The 14523-nt window shown below is 67.5% G+C and overlaps 5 protein-coding genes and 1 long non-coding RNA gene across 7 annotated transcripts; 3 read left to right on the top strand and 3 right to left on the bottom strand.

Moving 5' to 3' along the window:
• Window positions 1–137: 137 nt before the first annotated feature.
• Window positions 138–2557, bottom strand: CLP1 (cleavage factor polyribonucleotide kinase subunit 1). The gene is made up of 2 exons (XM_014878885.2): window positions 1674–2557; window positions 138–950 (listed from the first exon to the last, which is right to left on the bottom strand). The coding sequence occupies exons 1-2, from the start codon at window positions 2277–2279 to the stop codon at window positions 279–281; spliced, it is 1278 nt and encodes a 425-aa protein (XP_014734371.1). The 5' UTR covers window positions 2280–2557; the 3' UTR covers window positions 138–278.
• A 367-nt stretch (window positions 2558–2924) lies between these two features.
• LOC148221710 (uncharacterized) lies at window positions 2925–5794 on the top strand. Its single transcript, XR_015807577.1, has 2 exons — window positions 2925–3042; window positions 5178–5794. It is a non-coding gene; the product is annotated as an uncharacterized LOC148221710 (long non-coding RNA).
• YPEL4 (yippee like 4) lies at window positions 3054–5794 on the top strand. Of its 2 annotated transcripts, XM_088175705.1 has the most exons (4): window positions 3054–3933; window positions 4424–4467; window positions 4569–4677; window positions 4931–5794. In XM_088175705.1, exons 1-4 carry the CDS (start codon window positions 3529–3531, stop codon window positions 5018–5020), a joined length of 648 nt encoding a protein of 215 aa, XP_088031831.1. In that variant the 5' UTR covers window positions 3054–3528; the 3' UTR covers window positions 5021–5794. The 2 variants fall into 2 exon arrangements, with proteins under 2 accessions (XP_088031831.1, XP_088031830.1); XM_088175704.1 differs by having other exon boundaries at window positions 4569–5794.
• SERPING1 (serpin family G member 1) lies at window positions 5311–9663 on the bottom strand. The gene is made up of 9 exons (XM_014878659.2): window positions 9387–9663; window positions 8586–8655; window positions 8355–8424; window positions 7778–8240; window positions 7560–7697; window positions 7275–7478; window positions 7007–7149; window positions 6498–6717; window positions 5311–5933 (listed from the first exon to the last, which is right to left on the bottom strand). The coding sequence occupies exons 1-9, from the start codon at window positions 9496–9498 to the stop codon at window positions 5686–5688; spliced, it is 1668 nt and encodes a 555-aa protein (XP_014734145.2). The 5' UTR covers window positions 9499–9663; the 3' UTR covers window positions 5311–5685.
• UBE2L6 (ubiquitin conjugating enzyme E2 L6) lies at window positions 8650–10592 on the top strand. The gene is made up of 4 exons (XM_088175706.1): window positions 8650–8990; window positions 9672–9761; window positions 10113–10299; window positions 10407–10592. The coding sequence occupies exons 1-4, from the start codon at window positions 8964–8966 to the stop codon at window positions 10565–10567; spliced, it is 465 nt and encodes a 154-aa protein (XP_088031832.1). The 5' UTR covers window positions 8650–8963; the 3' UTR covers window positions 10568–10592.
• A 13-nt stretch (window positions 10593–10605) lies between these two features.
• Window positions 10606–14442, bottom strand: SMTNL1 (smoothelin like 1). The gene is made up of 8 exons (XM_088175702.1): window positions 13967–14442; window positions 12677–13337; window positions 12293–12479; window positions 12101–12134; window positions 11866–12006; window positions 11310–11412; window positions 11084–11235; window positions 10606–11006 (listed from the first exon to the last, which is right to left on the bottom strand). The coding sequence occupies exons 1-8, from the start codon at window positions 14011–14013 to the stop codon at window positions 10862–10864; spliced, it is 1470 nt and encodes a 489-aa protein (XP_088031828.1). The 5' UTR covers window positions 14014–14442; the 3' UTR covers window positions 10606–10861.
• Window positions 14443–14523: the final 81 nt, after the last annotated feature.

A 14523-nucleotide genomic window follows, 5' to 3' on the forward strand; every position in this document is an offset into this window, starting at 1 on the left:
CACACCGGGTGCTGGAGGGGCGAACGGCGGACGGCCGGGAGCGGGCGCTGCGCACTTCGGGCGCGGGGGGAGCCCGGGACCGGCAATCCCCGCTCCCCTCGGGGACCCCCCACCCTCAGTAGACGCTCACCAGCGGCAAAGGCTTCCAGATTTAATAGCAAACCATACAAAAAGTATAAAACCAAAGGGTGGATGCTGCACCAGGGTCGCATCACACTGGGGAACGAGGAGGGGGACCAGGAATGAGGAGGAGGTAGGGGGCACATCCCGCCCTTCCCCTACTTGAGGTCCATGAAGCGAATGTCCATGATGAGTAGGAAGTTCTTGGGGAGGGGGCGTGGAGCCGGGGACAGCACGGTGAAGACCTGGCGTTCCAGGTCCACGCCGGTGACCACGATGAAACCGGCCACGCTGGTCTCGGAGATGTTGTCGTCGGGGCTGTCGGCAGTGCTGACACTCAGCAGGTGGTGCACCATGTCCCGCCCCGGTGTCACTGGCACCAGCTTCAGCTGGTTGTCCTCCTGTGACATTCCCAGCGGCAGGCACGAGTCTGGGATGGTGGGCGCGCCCACCTTGTAGATCTTGACGTCAGAGAACTTGACGTCGAAGGCGTGGGGATAGAAGCAGCCGCGGAAGCCGTAGAAGTACTCGCGGATGCGCTCGTCACGGCATTCCCGGCGGAAGTCCTTGGAGCGCTCCACCACGCCGCCGGACTTGGGCAGCAGCACGGTGCGCACAAAGTGGGGCAGGTCCCGCTTGAGCTCATTGTAGAGGCGCTCCTGGTCCAGCACCACCACCACGTCCACCTCGAAGGCGGAGGCGGCGTGCACCAGCGCCTGGTAGCCCGAGCTCTTGACCCAGCCACAGGTGTTGATGACGCAGCCGCTCACCGATGCCCGCCGGTTCACCTCGCACCGCTGGTTGAAGACATCGGCCAGGCACGACGTGATCTGCAGGAGGAGGGGTCACTCAGAGGCACCCGTGTCCCCACACTCTCCCCAGGTCCTTCAGAACCCTCACAGCCTCAGTTCTGGCTGGCCACTCAGGGCAAAATCGTGGAATTGTGGAATAGTCTGGACTGGAATGGACCTTAAACCCCATCCAGTTCAATATGGCAGGGATATATTCCTCCAAGCCCCATCCAACCTGGCCTTAGGCACTTCCAGGAATGGGGCATCCACAGCCTCTCTAGAGAACCCTGAAGGGCCTCACCATCCTCACAGTAAAAGAATTTCTTCCCAATATCCCCCCTAAATTTCTCCTCTCACTGTGAACCCATTCCACCCCATCCTATTACTCCAGATCCTGACAAAACTTCCTCTCCCGCTTCCCTGTGCCCCTCAGGATGGAAAAGGCTGCTCTGAGGTCACCATACAAACTTTGCTCCTGAACTGCCCTACCTCTCCTAGCCTGTCTCCATAGGGGAGGTGCTCCAGTGTCCTTACTCAACTTCGTGTCCTCCTCTGGACTCCCTTCCCACTCTGATCCGACAGCTGGGACGGGGCAACTGCCTGTGCACGAGGCTGCAGCTGTTTTTAAAATGCGTTGTGCTATCCCCAAACAGCAGCAGTGGGAGCACCCCGCGGATTCAGACACCCTGAAGTGTGTGGCGGGGGGAAAGCCTGGGGAACTCTGGGGCCAGATCCAAACCGGGGCGAGCCCCCCGTGCTCACCTTGTTGTAGAGCTTGATGTTGGTGCCGGGCGTGGTGGAGCCGAAGTGGTAGACGAGGGGAGCCTGCAGGGAGAAGCCCTCCTCCACGTCGGCCGGACGCTCGATGTACAGCGCGCCCATGGTGCCGGGGATGGACACCGAGCCCTGCCCCACGTCCAGCTCCACGAAGGTGGGCCGGCGGCCCAGGCGCACGGCGTAGTTGAGCAGCAGGCGGCACACAGTGGTCTTGCCCACGTCGGTGGGCCCCACCACCATGACGCGGGGCCCGCGCTCGTCCTCCCGCTCGGCCTGGCGCCGCATCTGCTCCAGTGCCGTGTGCGTGTTCAGGTACAGCAGCATTGGCGTGTCCCGCGACACGTAGGCCACCTCGGTGCGGCCGCTGAGCTGCACGGTACAGCCGTGCCACGTGAACACGGCCACCTTGGCACCCGCGTCGAACGTGAACTTCTTGTTGCGGGTGAGCTCGGTGCCGAATACCTCGGCCATGCCGGTCAGCAGCTCCAGCTGCACTGTCTGCGCCGCCTCCACCTCGAACCGCAGCTCCGTCTCCCGCTCCAGTTCGAACTTGGCCACCTGCTTCTTCTCCTCGCCGCCATCGTCCGCCATGACGGCGACGCGGGGGTCGCCGGCCCGGTGCCCCCCGCCCGCCGCAGCCGCGACGGAAGTGACGTCAGAGAAACGCGCCGGGAAAGCCGGGGGCCATGATCACGTGGGATTGTCGGTCACGTGTGAGGGGGCGTGTCCTGACCGACTCCCGCGGGTCGTTTGCATCTTATTTGCATATTCCCCGCGGCCCCTCCTCTAGATTGCATCTCATTACAGTGGAGCTCCGCCTCTACCCTCCCGCCTCCGATCCCTCGGGATGAGTCCCGGGCTCGTTTGCATGACGTTCGCATGACATTTACAAGCAGTCCCTCGCCCCGCCCCCTCCCGCCTGATATGCATCTCACAGGGGTGACACGGGGGATATGAGGGAACAGGGACACACGGAGGGACACTGGGGACAAGGGAGAACACGGGGACGTGGGGGGACAAGAGAGACGTGGGGGGACACGGGGGACAAGGGATACGGGGGACACGGAGGGCCGGGGTAACCACGGGGAAATGAGAGACCGGGGGGTGCTCCGGCGGCCGCAGCGCATCCCCGGCGGCCGGCCTGACGTCGGAGGGCCGGGCGGTGACGTCACGGCGGCGGTGGCGGGTGGTGACGTCACGGCCGCGGGATGAGTCACGGTGCCGTGATGCGGCTCTCGGGCACGCAGGGCCCCCCCGCGCCAGCCCCGGGGACAGCGGCGACAGCGGCAGCGGCGGCAGCGGGGACAGCGGCGAGCGGTGAGCGGCCCCGGCCCCCAGGAACCCACGGAACCCGGTACCCCCCCATCGTGTCCCCCAGAGACCCCCAAAGCGTCCCCGTCGTGTCCCCTAGGGCTCCTGACATTGCCCCCTCCACGGCGATACCCCTGTTCTCCTTCACCGCGACTGTAAACATCCCCCCCAGCACTCTCTCGCTTCCCGGGGACCCCGTCATTCCTGCCGGGACCCACAATCTACCTCTTGGGACCCCATCATCGCATCTTGGAACCCTCATCAACCCCCCGTGAGGACCCCCAGCATCTCCCTGTCGAACTCCCATCACCCTTCCTCCGGTTCCCTATTCACCCCCGTTCGGTACCCGCAGTTTTCCCCCTCAGGATCCCCATCATCTCCCCGGGGACCCCCACTCTCCAGGGACTCCCAGACGCTTCGAGAAGAGACTCCAGACCCAGCTTGGGACGCCTCCCGCCCCCCTCGTCCCTCGGGACCCCCCTTGCCCCCCTCGGTTCTCTCGGTGTCCCCGCTGCCCCTCACTTCTGAGATGAACCCCGCGGTCTCAGCCGGCTCAGGACGTGGAGCGCCCACACCTGGGAGATTGAGAAGAGGGTCTTCCCTCACCGCCCCCCTTCCCTCTTCACAGGCCGCCCCCCTTTTCCGCCTCCTTCTGCCGGGGGGCCCCGGCGGAGCCTCCCGAGCCCGTCCGGGCGGGACGGCGGCTCTGGGCGCGCTGCTGCGCTGCTTCCCCTGCGAGCGGCTGTGCGGGGGCTGCGCGGTGCCCCCCGGGGCGCTGCCCCCGGCCATGCCGCCCCCGGCCCGCCGCCGCCTGCCCCCGGCCGCCCGCCTGCCCCCGCGCACCTTCCGCAGTTACCTGCCGCGCTCTCACCGCACCTACAGCTGCGTCCACTGCCGGGCGCACCTGGCCCGCCACGAGGAGCTCATCTCCAAGGTGCCACCGCCACCCCCGGGCTGCGTGGGGACACCCCCTCGTGTGCTGGGACAGTGAGAGTCCCCCTTGCCGTCTCCCCGGGGGGATCTTAGGACAGCGGGTATCCCTTCGCCGTGTCCCGGGAGTGTTGAATTTCTCCCCACGGTGCCCCTGGCGCGCCCAGTGTCCCCCTGTGGTGTCCCCAGGGTGGTGAATGCTCCCCCTGTGGTGTGCCGAGATGAGGACATTCCCACAGTGGCCAGTATTGCCCCGAGGCAGGAAGCATCCTCCCCACACTCCCCCCCACGGCGTGGTTTCCTAGGGGTGGCAGGTAACCCGAATGGCGCTCCCATGGAGGTGACCGTCTCCCCCTCAGTGTCCCCGAGTTGGCAGGTGTCCCCCTGCGCTGTCCCCAGCCTGGTGGCAGTGCAGCAGGATGGGGTAGGACATAGAGGGAGGGGTGCTGAGGGACGTGGGGGACCTACCAGTGATACTCGCCGTGTCCTCACAGTCCTTCCAGGGCAGCCACGGCCGTGCCTACCTGTTCAACTCCGTGTGAGTACTGGGGGCACCGGGGATGGCAGTGAGGAGAGGGAGCCCCGGGGGTTCCCGGGCTGGCTGTGCCGAGCCTGTGGGACACCCCACTCTCGGTGCAGGGTGAACGTGGGGTGCGGCCCGGCTGAGCAGCGGCTGCTGCTGACGGGGCTGCACTCGGTCGCCGACATCTTCTGCCAGAGCTGCAAGACCACCCTGGGCTGGAAATACGTGAGTGCCCTCCAGATGGGACCCACACCTGCTGTAGGCACTGCCTGGGGGCCCCAACCCCTGTCTGAGCACCCTAAACCCTTCCATGGGCATCCCTGGTCACCCTAAACCCTACCCTGGGCATGTCTTGGCACCCCAATCCCTGCCATGGGCACCCTCTGCCACACCAAATCTTTGCTGTGGACACCCCCAAGCCCTGGGAAGGCAGCGCCCATCGGGGTATGAGGGGGAGCTGACACTGTGTCCACCCCAGGAACAGGCATTCGAGAGCAGCCAGAAATACAAGGAGGGGAAGTTCATCATCGAGATGTCGCACATGGTGAAGGAGAACGGCTGGGACTGACGCAGATGGGGCGCAGATGAGACTTGGGGGGCACGTCGGGGAGCCCTGGGTGACCCCCTCCTTGGCACCTTCCCTGTGCTCCCCGGTGCCCCCTGGGTGGCACCAACCGCGGGAGCTTTGGGGCTTTTCTAGGGCAATAAAGGTTTTTTTTTTTTAGGAGGGTGCTGGTTGTCACCTCCCCGCGGCACTGCCACCAGCCCTGGCTCACCCTGGCACACAGGCCGGCACAGAATGGGGGTCCCTGGTGGCCCCAACCTGTCCCTTCCCCTTCTCACACGCAGGAGTCGGGGGGTGTTTGATGCATTTATTGGAATCCCGAGCTGGCGGGGAAACTGAGGCACGGGAGGAGCAGGGACCTCCTGGTGCCCTGGGGAGCTGGGGCGTGTGAAGGGTGAGGAGATGGGAAGGGAGAGGGGAGAGATGGGAGGGAGAGAGGAAGGAAATGGGGAGAGAGGGACAAGGGATGCAGAGAGAAGGATAAAGGAAGGGATGAAGGCAGGGAGGGACAAGGGGAAAAAGGATGGGAGGAAAGAGGAAAGGAGTAAAGGAGAGAGGGAAGGAGGGAAGCAGGGAGATGAAGAGGCAGGGATGGAAGGAGGAGGGAGGCGAGAGGGAAGGATGGAGGGATGGGAGGAGTGAGGACAGGGACAGGAGGGGCAGGGGGGTCAGGGCTGGGGGTCGCTGAGACGGCCCATGAAGACGGGGAACTCGCCGGTGTTGTGCCAGAGGACGAAGAGGAAGGGGCGCAGGGCTTCCAGCACCAGAGCCGAGCGCGCCACCGAGGTGGCCATGGCCGCCGCCGCCTCCACGCCGGCCTCGTCCAGGGACAGCACCGCCCGGTGCTGCGCCGTGTCCACCGCGGCCGGGCCCCGCGCCAGCCCGCACAGCTCCGCATCCAGGAACAGCCCGAAATCTGCGGCACCCGGCCTCAGCGCCACTCCCGCGGCACACGGGGACACCGGGGGCCGAGGGGACACCGGGGACGGAGGGGACACCAAGGAGACCCAAGGACACAAGGGATCCGGAGAAAATCAGGGGAACAAGGACATGGAGAAGCAGGAACACAAGGGACAGTGGGGATAGAGGAGACACTGGGACACAACAGGGACACTGGGGGGCGCCAGGGGACACTCAGGGATACGGGAAACCCCGGGGAGATGGGGGATGTGTGGGTCGCCGGGGACATGAGAGACGGCAGGGATAATTTGGGGACACTGGGACGTAAGGGGACATTAGGGGCGCTGGGGGGAGCAGGGCACATCCGGGGCAATGGGGACATGGGGGACACCAGGGACAAGGTACTGTGGGGGGGACTCAGGGGAAACCAAGGGATACCAGGGATAATGTGATTTTTGGGGACCCTGGGGAAAGTGACCCCCAGGGGAGGGGCTCCTGCAGGGACCAACGTCACTGCACATGGAGTGATGTGACCCCGCAGCCCACCCAGCCCCTGCGGTGCCATCAGAGGTGTCCTTACCCATGTCGTGGACCAGAGGCACCACGTCCAGGGCGATGTCGAGGCGCAGGCGGGGCAGGGACAGCGCGGTGGCCCGGGGCGAGGTGCGGGCCGCTCGCCGGAGCAGTGCCAGGAAGGTCGTGGGGTCCAGCGCCCGCTCCAGGGTCTCCAGAGGCTCCAGGGGCCCCCGTGGCATCAGCACCACGAGGCTCAGCCCCCCATTCAGCTCCAGCCGCCCCACCTGAGGGGCACACCCCCACCTAAGGGCCACCCCATGGACCGGCACCCCCATAGTGCCACCAGGGAGGTGCCAGCCTGGCATCCCTCAAAATCCCGAGGGGGCGAGGTCACAGCCTGTGCCCCTTTCAGCGCCAGGGGAATGACATCAGCCTGGCATGCTCCCCGAGTGCCGCAGGAGTTATGTCACAGCCTGGCATTCCTCCTTAGTGCCACTGGAGTGACATCATGCCATTATCCCCCCCAGCAGTGACCCCCCCAGACCCCAAGCACCGGTCCTGGCCAAGGGGTACCTGGACCTGCAGGCGGGAATCGGTGAAGGAAGCCACCGGGTACTTGGCGCTGGTCATGGTGAGCACCTTGCGCGGGGGGTGCCCGGGCCGCAGGAAGGGCAGCAGCACCGTCTTCTTGCGGTCCAGCGGCGTGCGCCAGGCGGCTGTGGGGACACGGCACCGCGGCTGGGGGACTTGGGGCACCGGGGGGCCGCATGGGGCAGCCTCAGCCCCGCGCCCCGTGCCAGGGGGAGGCCCGGAGGATGGCGGGGGGATGGCGGGGTCGTACCCCGCAGGTGGACGGCGCTGAGCAGCAGCAGGCGGGGCTCGGGGGGCAGCGCGGACAGCAGCGTGGGCAGCAGCCCCTTGCTGGCCTCTCGCACCCAGGCATTGATGCGCTGTAGGTCCAGGGTCTCGTTGCCGCTCAGGGCGTATGGGCGGGCGCCGTAGAAGCGCAGGGAGTCGTTGAGAAAGCGGGGCCGGAGGTGCAGCTCTGCGGGGCGGCACGGTGCCGGTGTCAGTCCGGGTGCCCAGCCGACAGCGGCCCCTCATCGGCACCCGATGCCCGCCTCACCTGGGTGGTGGAAGATCTGTGCGGCCGAGAAGAGGCCTGGAGTGCTGGCCAGCTGTTTCAGGGCGCCATGCACGCAGTCCAGCTCCTGCGGGTACGCCAGGAGGGCGGCCAGACGCTCCTGGGTTTCTCCGCGGGCACCTGCGGGCAAAGGGGAAGCTCGGCGAGGTGTCCCGGCTGGGACAGCAGTGACACGGCAGTGACCATGGGCAGCCCCTCACCCAGCAGCAGGTGCGAGAGCCCCATGGCGACGTTGATAGGGGAGAAGAGCAGGTTGGCGTCGGGCTGGGCAGCCTCTGCCATGTGCTGGTAGAAGCGGAGGGCAAAGGTGACCAGAGCCTCGGCCACGGCAGCCCGTTGCTCCCCCGTAGGGTCCCCGCAGGTGTCAGCCGGCTCCTCGTCCCCAGGGCACGGCGGGGCGCTGGTGCCAGCCGTGGGCACTGCCGTGGTTCCATTGGCGGCGGTGTCCAGCTCCTCCGGTGCTCCCTGCGGCGCTGTGGGGCTGGGGGCATCGGTGACACCCCAGCCAGGCAGCCCCTCGGCGGGGGCGCTGGAGGTGGGCTCGGGCAGGACTGAGGTCCCCACGTTCTGCGAGGGAGCTGGGGTACGAGCAGGGGGCACAGGCGATGTCACGGGCTCTCCAAGCAGTGTCATCCAGCTGGGAGAGGCCTCCAGAGTGAGCACCTGGCCACAGGGACTTGCTTCAGGAGGGTATGGGGCACCCTTGTGGGGGAGTCAGGTGAGGGGGTGTAGAGAGGTGTCGGGCAGGGGGAGCCCGTGTCCCTGGGCCGCACTTACCGGGGTGACAGTGACCGTGGCTGTTGCCACTAGCCACGCCAGAGGCAGCCAGAGCGTCTTGGTGGGCATGCTGGTGGAAGGGCACAGGTCAAGGGCAGGACAGTCACCCAGCACCCCCACCCCGGCACCCTGCACCACCCGTACCCCCACCCCTTGCAGCCCCACCCCGGGGTGTCCCCGCTCTGTCCCCCCGGCTGTGGGGGGTGGGAGGAGGCAGAACCCCGCGCCCACCTGGGTGCCCCGCGGGTCAGCCCCTGAGTGTCCAGCGAGCGCCGGGGGATCTGGCCGGCTCCGACCCTGCCTGGTTAAAAATTAAGGAGGTTCCCGTAAATCAGCCGGGACACGTCCGGTGATGCGGGGGCAGCCGTGGGGGACGGGCAAAGGGGTGTGGAGGCAGCCAGGACGCGGCCCCGCGTCCGCGTCCCGTTTTGTTCTCGCCAGGCACCCTCTGCGCTTTCTGTCACCCCCCACCCGGGGTGACGGGGGTCGCCGGCCGCCTCAGGCCCATCTGTCCCCACCAACCCGTGCGAGGGGCGCGGCCGGAGAACCTCCTCCCGCCGGCCCAGAGGCGTGACTCCACGAAGCCCATCCCCGTGGCACCGGGCACGGATGACCATGGCCAGGCGGATCGCCCAGGTGAGCATCGGGGGCACCGGCACACGACCAGGGGGTCCTGGGTTCGCACCGGAGCGGGGGCTGGGGGAAGCCGAGCTCACGGTGCGGGGGTCCCGGTACCGGGGTGCCAAAGGGAGTTCTGGGGAGTGTTAGTGCGAGTGCGGGGATACAGGTACCGAGGTGCGGGAGAAGCGGTGTTGGGGGATGTAAGTGCCCGGTGAGGGGGTCCCGGTACCGGGGAGAGGCAGTGCTGGGGGTGTCAGTGCCGCTGCGGGGGTCCCGGTGCCAGGGTGCGGGAGAAGCGGTGCTGAGGGGTGTCAGTGCCAGTGCAGGGGTCCCGGTAAGGGGAGAAGCGGTGCTGAGGGGTGTCAGTGTCGCTGCGGGGGTCCCGGTGCCGGGGTGCGAAGGAAGCAGTACCGGAGTGGAGGGTCTCCTGTGCGGGGGTGAAAAATACCCCTGCACCTTTCGGTTTCGTTTCCCCGTCGGGGCGGCCCCCCAGGGGTGTGCCCAGCATGCCGTCCCCGCCCATAAAGGTGTGTCCGATAATTAAACCCTGCCTATTAAGGCGCGGCCTGCAGGCGGCCCCGCCTAGAGGCGCGTCCAGCTGGAGGATTGACCTATGGAGGGGTCTCTCGGGACACACCTCCGCCCTAAAGGGCGAGTCCCGAACGGTCCCCCCACATGTCCCACCCCTTCCCGCAGGAGCTGGAGGAGGCGCGGAGCTGGGAGGGGGCCCACGACGTGCGGCCGCTGGACCGGAACGTGCGGCGCTGGACGGGGCTCCTGCTACCCGTGTGTGGGGAGAGGGCACGGGGAGACGTGGTGGCACGGAGGGCTGCGGAGAGTCCTGGGGAGCGGGGGCTGTGGGGGTCCCCTGGGGGCATGGGAGGGACTGGGGGTGACCCTTGGGACTGGGACTGTCTCACTGAGTGAGGGTCCCTCTCAGGAAGAACTGGGGAGGGTTCCTCTGAGGACACTGCGGTCCTGGGTTGGGGACACTGCGTGGAGGTTCCCTTCCTGAGAGGCTCGGGCTGGCACGGTGGAACCTCTACGGGGGGCACTGGGTATCAGGGCTGGACAGGGCCCCCTCCCCCGATGAACGCTGTGGCAGAGGGGGCTGAAGTGCTCCCCATATCGCGGCAGAACAACCCCCCATACAACACGGGCGCCTTCCGCTTCGAGCTGACCTTCTCTCTCAACCACCCGATGGAGCCCCCCTGCGCCACCCTCCGCACCCCCATCTATCACCCCAACGTGGACCTCGAGGGCCACGTCTGCCAGCCCCTCACCACCCACGTGTACTGGAAGCCCACCACCCGCGCCATCCAAGGTAGGCACTGCGGGGACAGGGGCACAGCGCTGGGGGTGCCCCTTTTAACCCCCCCTGCTCCTTCAGAGTGCTGGGGATGACCAGCACTGACCCTCCTGCTCTTGTAGTGCTCCAGGACCTGCTGCTGCAACTGGACAGGCCCGACCTCCAGCAGGCGCTGCGGCCGGACGTGGCCCGGGAGATGCAGGAGCGTCCCGAGGAGTTCCGGCGCCGGGCAGAGGAACACACCCGTCTCCACGCCGAGCCGCGCCCCGACCCCCATATATGAGGCAATAAATACTCTCCATCACCTGCTCTGGCTTCGTGGTGCCTCACTGCGAGGGTGGCGGGCTCCAGGAGTTGCTGCCCCCCACGTGCCAGACCCGAGGGATGTCACCCTCCTGGGGGCAGAGCCAGGGCTGGGCCCCAACCTGGCGACAATGCCCGGTTACTCGCTCGGTGCCAGCGCTCCTCCCTCCAGAGACGAGGCCACCACCGCCTGGCACCACGGCCTTTACTGCTGGGGGACAGAGCAGGGGACAAAGAGGGGGATGGCACAGGTGGGGGGCTGTGGGGGACCCTCTCAGCGCTTCTTGGTCTTCACGAGCCCCTTGGCCACCAGGCAGCGGTACAGCTCCTGCACGTACGTGTACACGCACTTGGCGTCGGGCACCGGCAGCCGCACCATGTCCTCCACCTCCAGCAGCGGGGCACAGCCCGCCCGCTCCCTACGGGAGGGGACACAGCGGTCACCGGGGCCGGGGGTGGCCGGGGGGACCGAGGGGCGGGGGCTGCGCTCACGCACTCGGCAGTGGCGAAGGCCAGGGCGAAGTTGTCCCGACGGGCGTTGGGCTCCAGTGCGGCAAAGTCGAAGGCGTCGGGGAAGAAGCTGTGCAGGAGGGCGCAGAAAGCCAGCCCGCTGCCCCAGCTGCCCGAGAAGTTCTGCACGTCCACGTTCTGCGCAGACAGGGGGGTCAGGCCAACCCCGGACCCTCCACCGGACCCTCCCGCCGCCCCGCTCCTGCACTCACCGGGTACCCGCGGGTGCGGGCGCGGCACCACTCCAGCAGCATCGTCTTGACCGTGGCGGCCCCCCCTGAGCGCCGCAGGTGTGGGGCTGGGCCTTTGGCAGCCCTGGGGGGACCTGGGCTGTGGGATCCCTCATAGGGACCCTCAGTCCCTCCGTAACCCCACTGCCCTGTGGCTCTGGGCCCACAGTGCCCCGTGGTCACACAGCTCACCTCGTTCCACCCCCTCCCCCCCACTGCCCTATGGACCCCCCACTCCTCCCTGTACCCCTCATTGCCCCATGTCCCCCCAGTACCACCACTGCCCCACAGACCCCAAGTTCCCCTATGACCCCATTGCCCTGTGCCCCCCCAATACCCCCACTGTCCCATGTCCCCACCATGCCCCCCAATTTCCCCGGTACCTCCCATTGCCTCATGGCTTTCCAATAGCACCACTGCTTTGTGACCCACCCATCCCACTGTCCCTGGCTATTCTATCGCCCCCAATCCCCCCGTTCTCTCAACGCCCCTCCTGCCCCCCACACCCGTGCCTCCCATGGGGGCAGGCCCCCCTCACCCTCCGAATTTCTCCAGGATGGCAGAGCGCCCCTGTGCCCGGGACCCCACTCGTGGCCGTCCCCCAGCCCCGTCCAGCCTCAGCCTCTGTCCTGCCGAACCGGGGGCTGCCTTGTCCCGTGTCCCTGCCGCTGGAGCACACCTGCAGGCACACACGGGGGGGACAGCCATGAGCAGGGGGCTGTAGGGTGCCATCCCTGCGGTGGAGTACTGGGGTGCCATCTATGGGGACACACCTCTTGCTGTCCCCCGCGTCCTCAGTGCTTCCAGCTGCAAGGAGAGAGGAAGGGTCAGAGGTGTGGAGAGGGAGCCCACACGCCCCTCCGGGCTCCCCTGGGGCTCAAAGTCCTTTCTCATGGGGAAGATGGACACTGTGGGGCAGCAGTGACCTCAGGACACTCGGGTGCCATCACCCAAATGGCTCTTACCTGTGGGGGACGTTGGGGATACCGGGGACATAGGGGACGTGGGGGATGTAGGGGACGTGGGAGATGTGGGGGATGTCGGGGATGTGGGAGATGTGGGGGACGTGGGGCTGGTGGCCCCCTCTGGGGACGAGCAGGGAGGGAACTCAGGCCACAGCTCGTCGTCCTCGTCCTGAAGCCAAGTGGGCTCCTGTAAGCAACAGGCAGGGTGGCACTGCCAGCACGGGCAGTGTCACTCACACAATGTCCCTGGCACTGTCATCCTGGCCCTGGCACTCTCACCCTGCCCCAGTAAAGCCTGTCCCTGTCCCCATCCGTACCGCAGCTGCCCTCCCCACCACCTTCTGCCCTGGCTGTGTCAACACCTCCCTTCCAACCCTTCCTCACCTGTCGGCGCCGGGTGTTGCCTGCTGATGCCGGCGCCTCTTCTCCCCCGGTACACTTCTCGGTACCCCCTCCGGTGCCCCCGGCTGTCCCTGCCTCGGCATCTCCACCATCATCCCCGGCCTCGCCCCCGGCACCCCTGGGTGCTTCTGTCCCGCCATCCCCGGCAGCCTCTCCCCCCGCGCACCCCCCTGAGCCCCCCGTATCCTCCCTTTCACCCCGCGTATCTTCCCCTTCACCCCTCGTGTCCCCCGCATCGCTCCCCTTGTCCCCCCCATCGCCCTCCGCTTCCTGAGCTTCCTCCCCAGCCTGGGGAGTCGTCGCCTCCCCCTTGCCCTTCCCTGGCCCCACGGCGGGGTCAGAGGGGGTGTCCGGGGTGGGGCTACCGCGGGTGGGGGTGCCAGGGGTTGGGGTGTCCGAGGTGGGGGTGCCAGGGGTCGGGGTGTCCGAGGTGGGGGTGCCAGGGGCCGGGGTGTCCGAAGTGTGGGTGCCAGGGGTTGGGGTGTCCGAGGTGGGGGTGCCAGGGGTCGGGGTGTCCGAAGTGGGGGTGCCAGGGGCCGGGGTGTCCGAGGTGGGAGTGCCAGGGGCCGGAGTGCCAGGTGTGGGGGTGTCCGAAGTGGGGGTTTCAGCGTCTCTCAGAGCCTCCATATTGCTGCGGTCACTGCTGCAGGGGCACAGGATTGTCACTGGGGTGCCCCCCGAAGACGTCCGTGCCCCCTGTAGCCCGGCTAACCCCCTTCCTGCCCCTGTCCCCAAGCCCTCCTCCAGCCCTGGCACTCCCATGTTGGGCACCCCAATCTCCCCACCCCAGCTCCCCCATGCCCCATCCCGACACCGCAACAGCACAGCCCGTTCCCGTCACATTTCCCTGCAGACCCCCAAGCCCCAAAACAACTCTTCCATTGCTCTCCTGCCCCACTTCCAGCCGCCCCACGCCCCATGTCAGCACCCCTGTGCCCCTTCCTGCCATGTCCCCCATGTCCCCTCTCGGCCACCAATATCCCATCCCGACACCGCCATCTCCCTTTCCCGGCCCTCCAGTTCCCACCGCCGGCCCCCTATAACCCTTTCCCGGTCTCCCTTGCTGCCCTCCGGTGTTCCTCTCCGGTGCCCCCAGCCCGCACCCTCCCGGCCGCTCCCTGTTCCCCCCGTTCCCCCTGGAGCCCCCCGTTCCCCGCGGAGCCCCTCGCCCCGTACCCTCCGGCTGCTCCCGCTCCGCTGCCCCTGCTGAGCCCCGGCCCCCCCGCCCGGCGCTATTTTTACCCGGCGGGGGCAGGTGCCGCCTTCACTCACCGCCCACCCGCGGAGCACGCGTGGGGCCGGGCCGGACAGCCGGGCATGGCTGGGGACAGGGAACACGCCGAAAGTCCCACTCGGACAGCGGCGACACCCCAAAGCAGCCCCACGAGGGGACGACTGAAGCAGTGCCGTGTGACCCGAGAGGCACAGGGGACACGGACACCCTGGGCAGGGACAGGGAGACTTGGGGGTCACATGGGCGAGGCGGGGATCACAGACACGCAGGGGTGTACGGGGCACACAGGGGGGACACGGGAGACGCGGGGGAAACAGATTCCCGGGGGGCAATGGGGACACAGACACTTGGGGACACAGGTCACATGGGGACAATCCGGGCAGGACAGCGGGACACAGGATCCAGGGAGACGAGGAACAGGGGACACAGAGGGGGAGACCGAGAGGGAGGGACCCGAAGCCCCCCGGCCATGCCCGGGTGAGGTCCCCATGATAACCACGCCCCCTCCCATCTAGACACGCCCCCATTTTATGACCACGCCCCCCTCGGGGCAAAGGCCGGGCCCAGCGCGCGCTCTGCCGCTCCCCTCCCGTAG

The sequence above is a fragment of the Sturnus vulgaris genome, chromosome 18, assembly GCF_052056855.1.
Source record: "Sturnus vulgaris isolate bStuVul1 chromosome 18, bStuVul1.hap1, whole genome shotgun sequence".
In the NCBI taxonomy this organism is placed as follows: Eukaryota; Metazoa; Chordata; class Aves; order Passeriformes; family Sturnidae; genus Sturnus; species Sturnus vulgaris.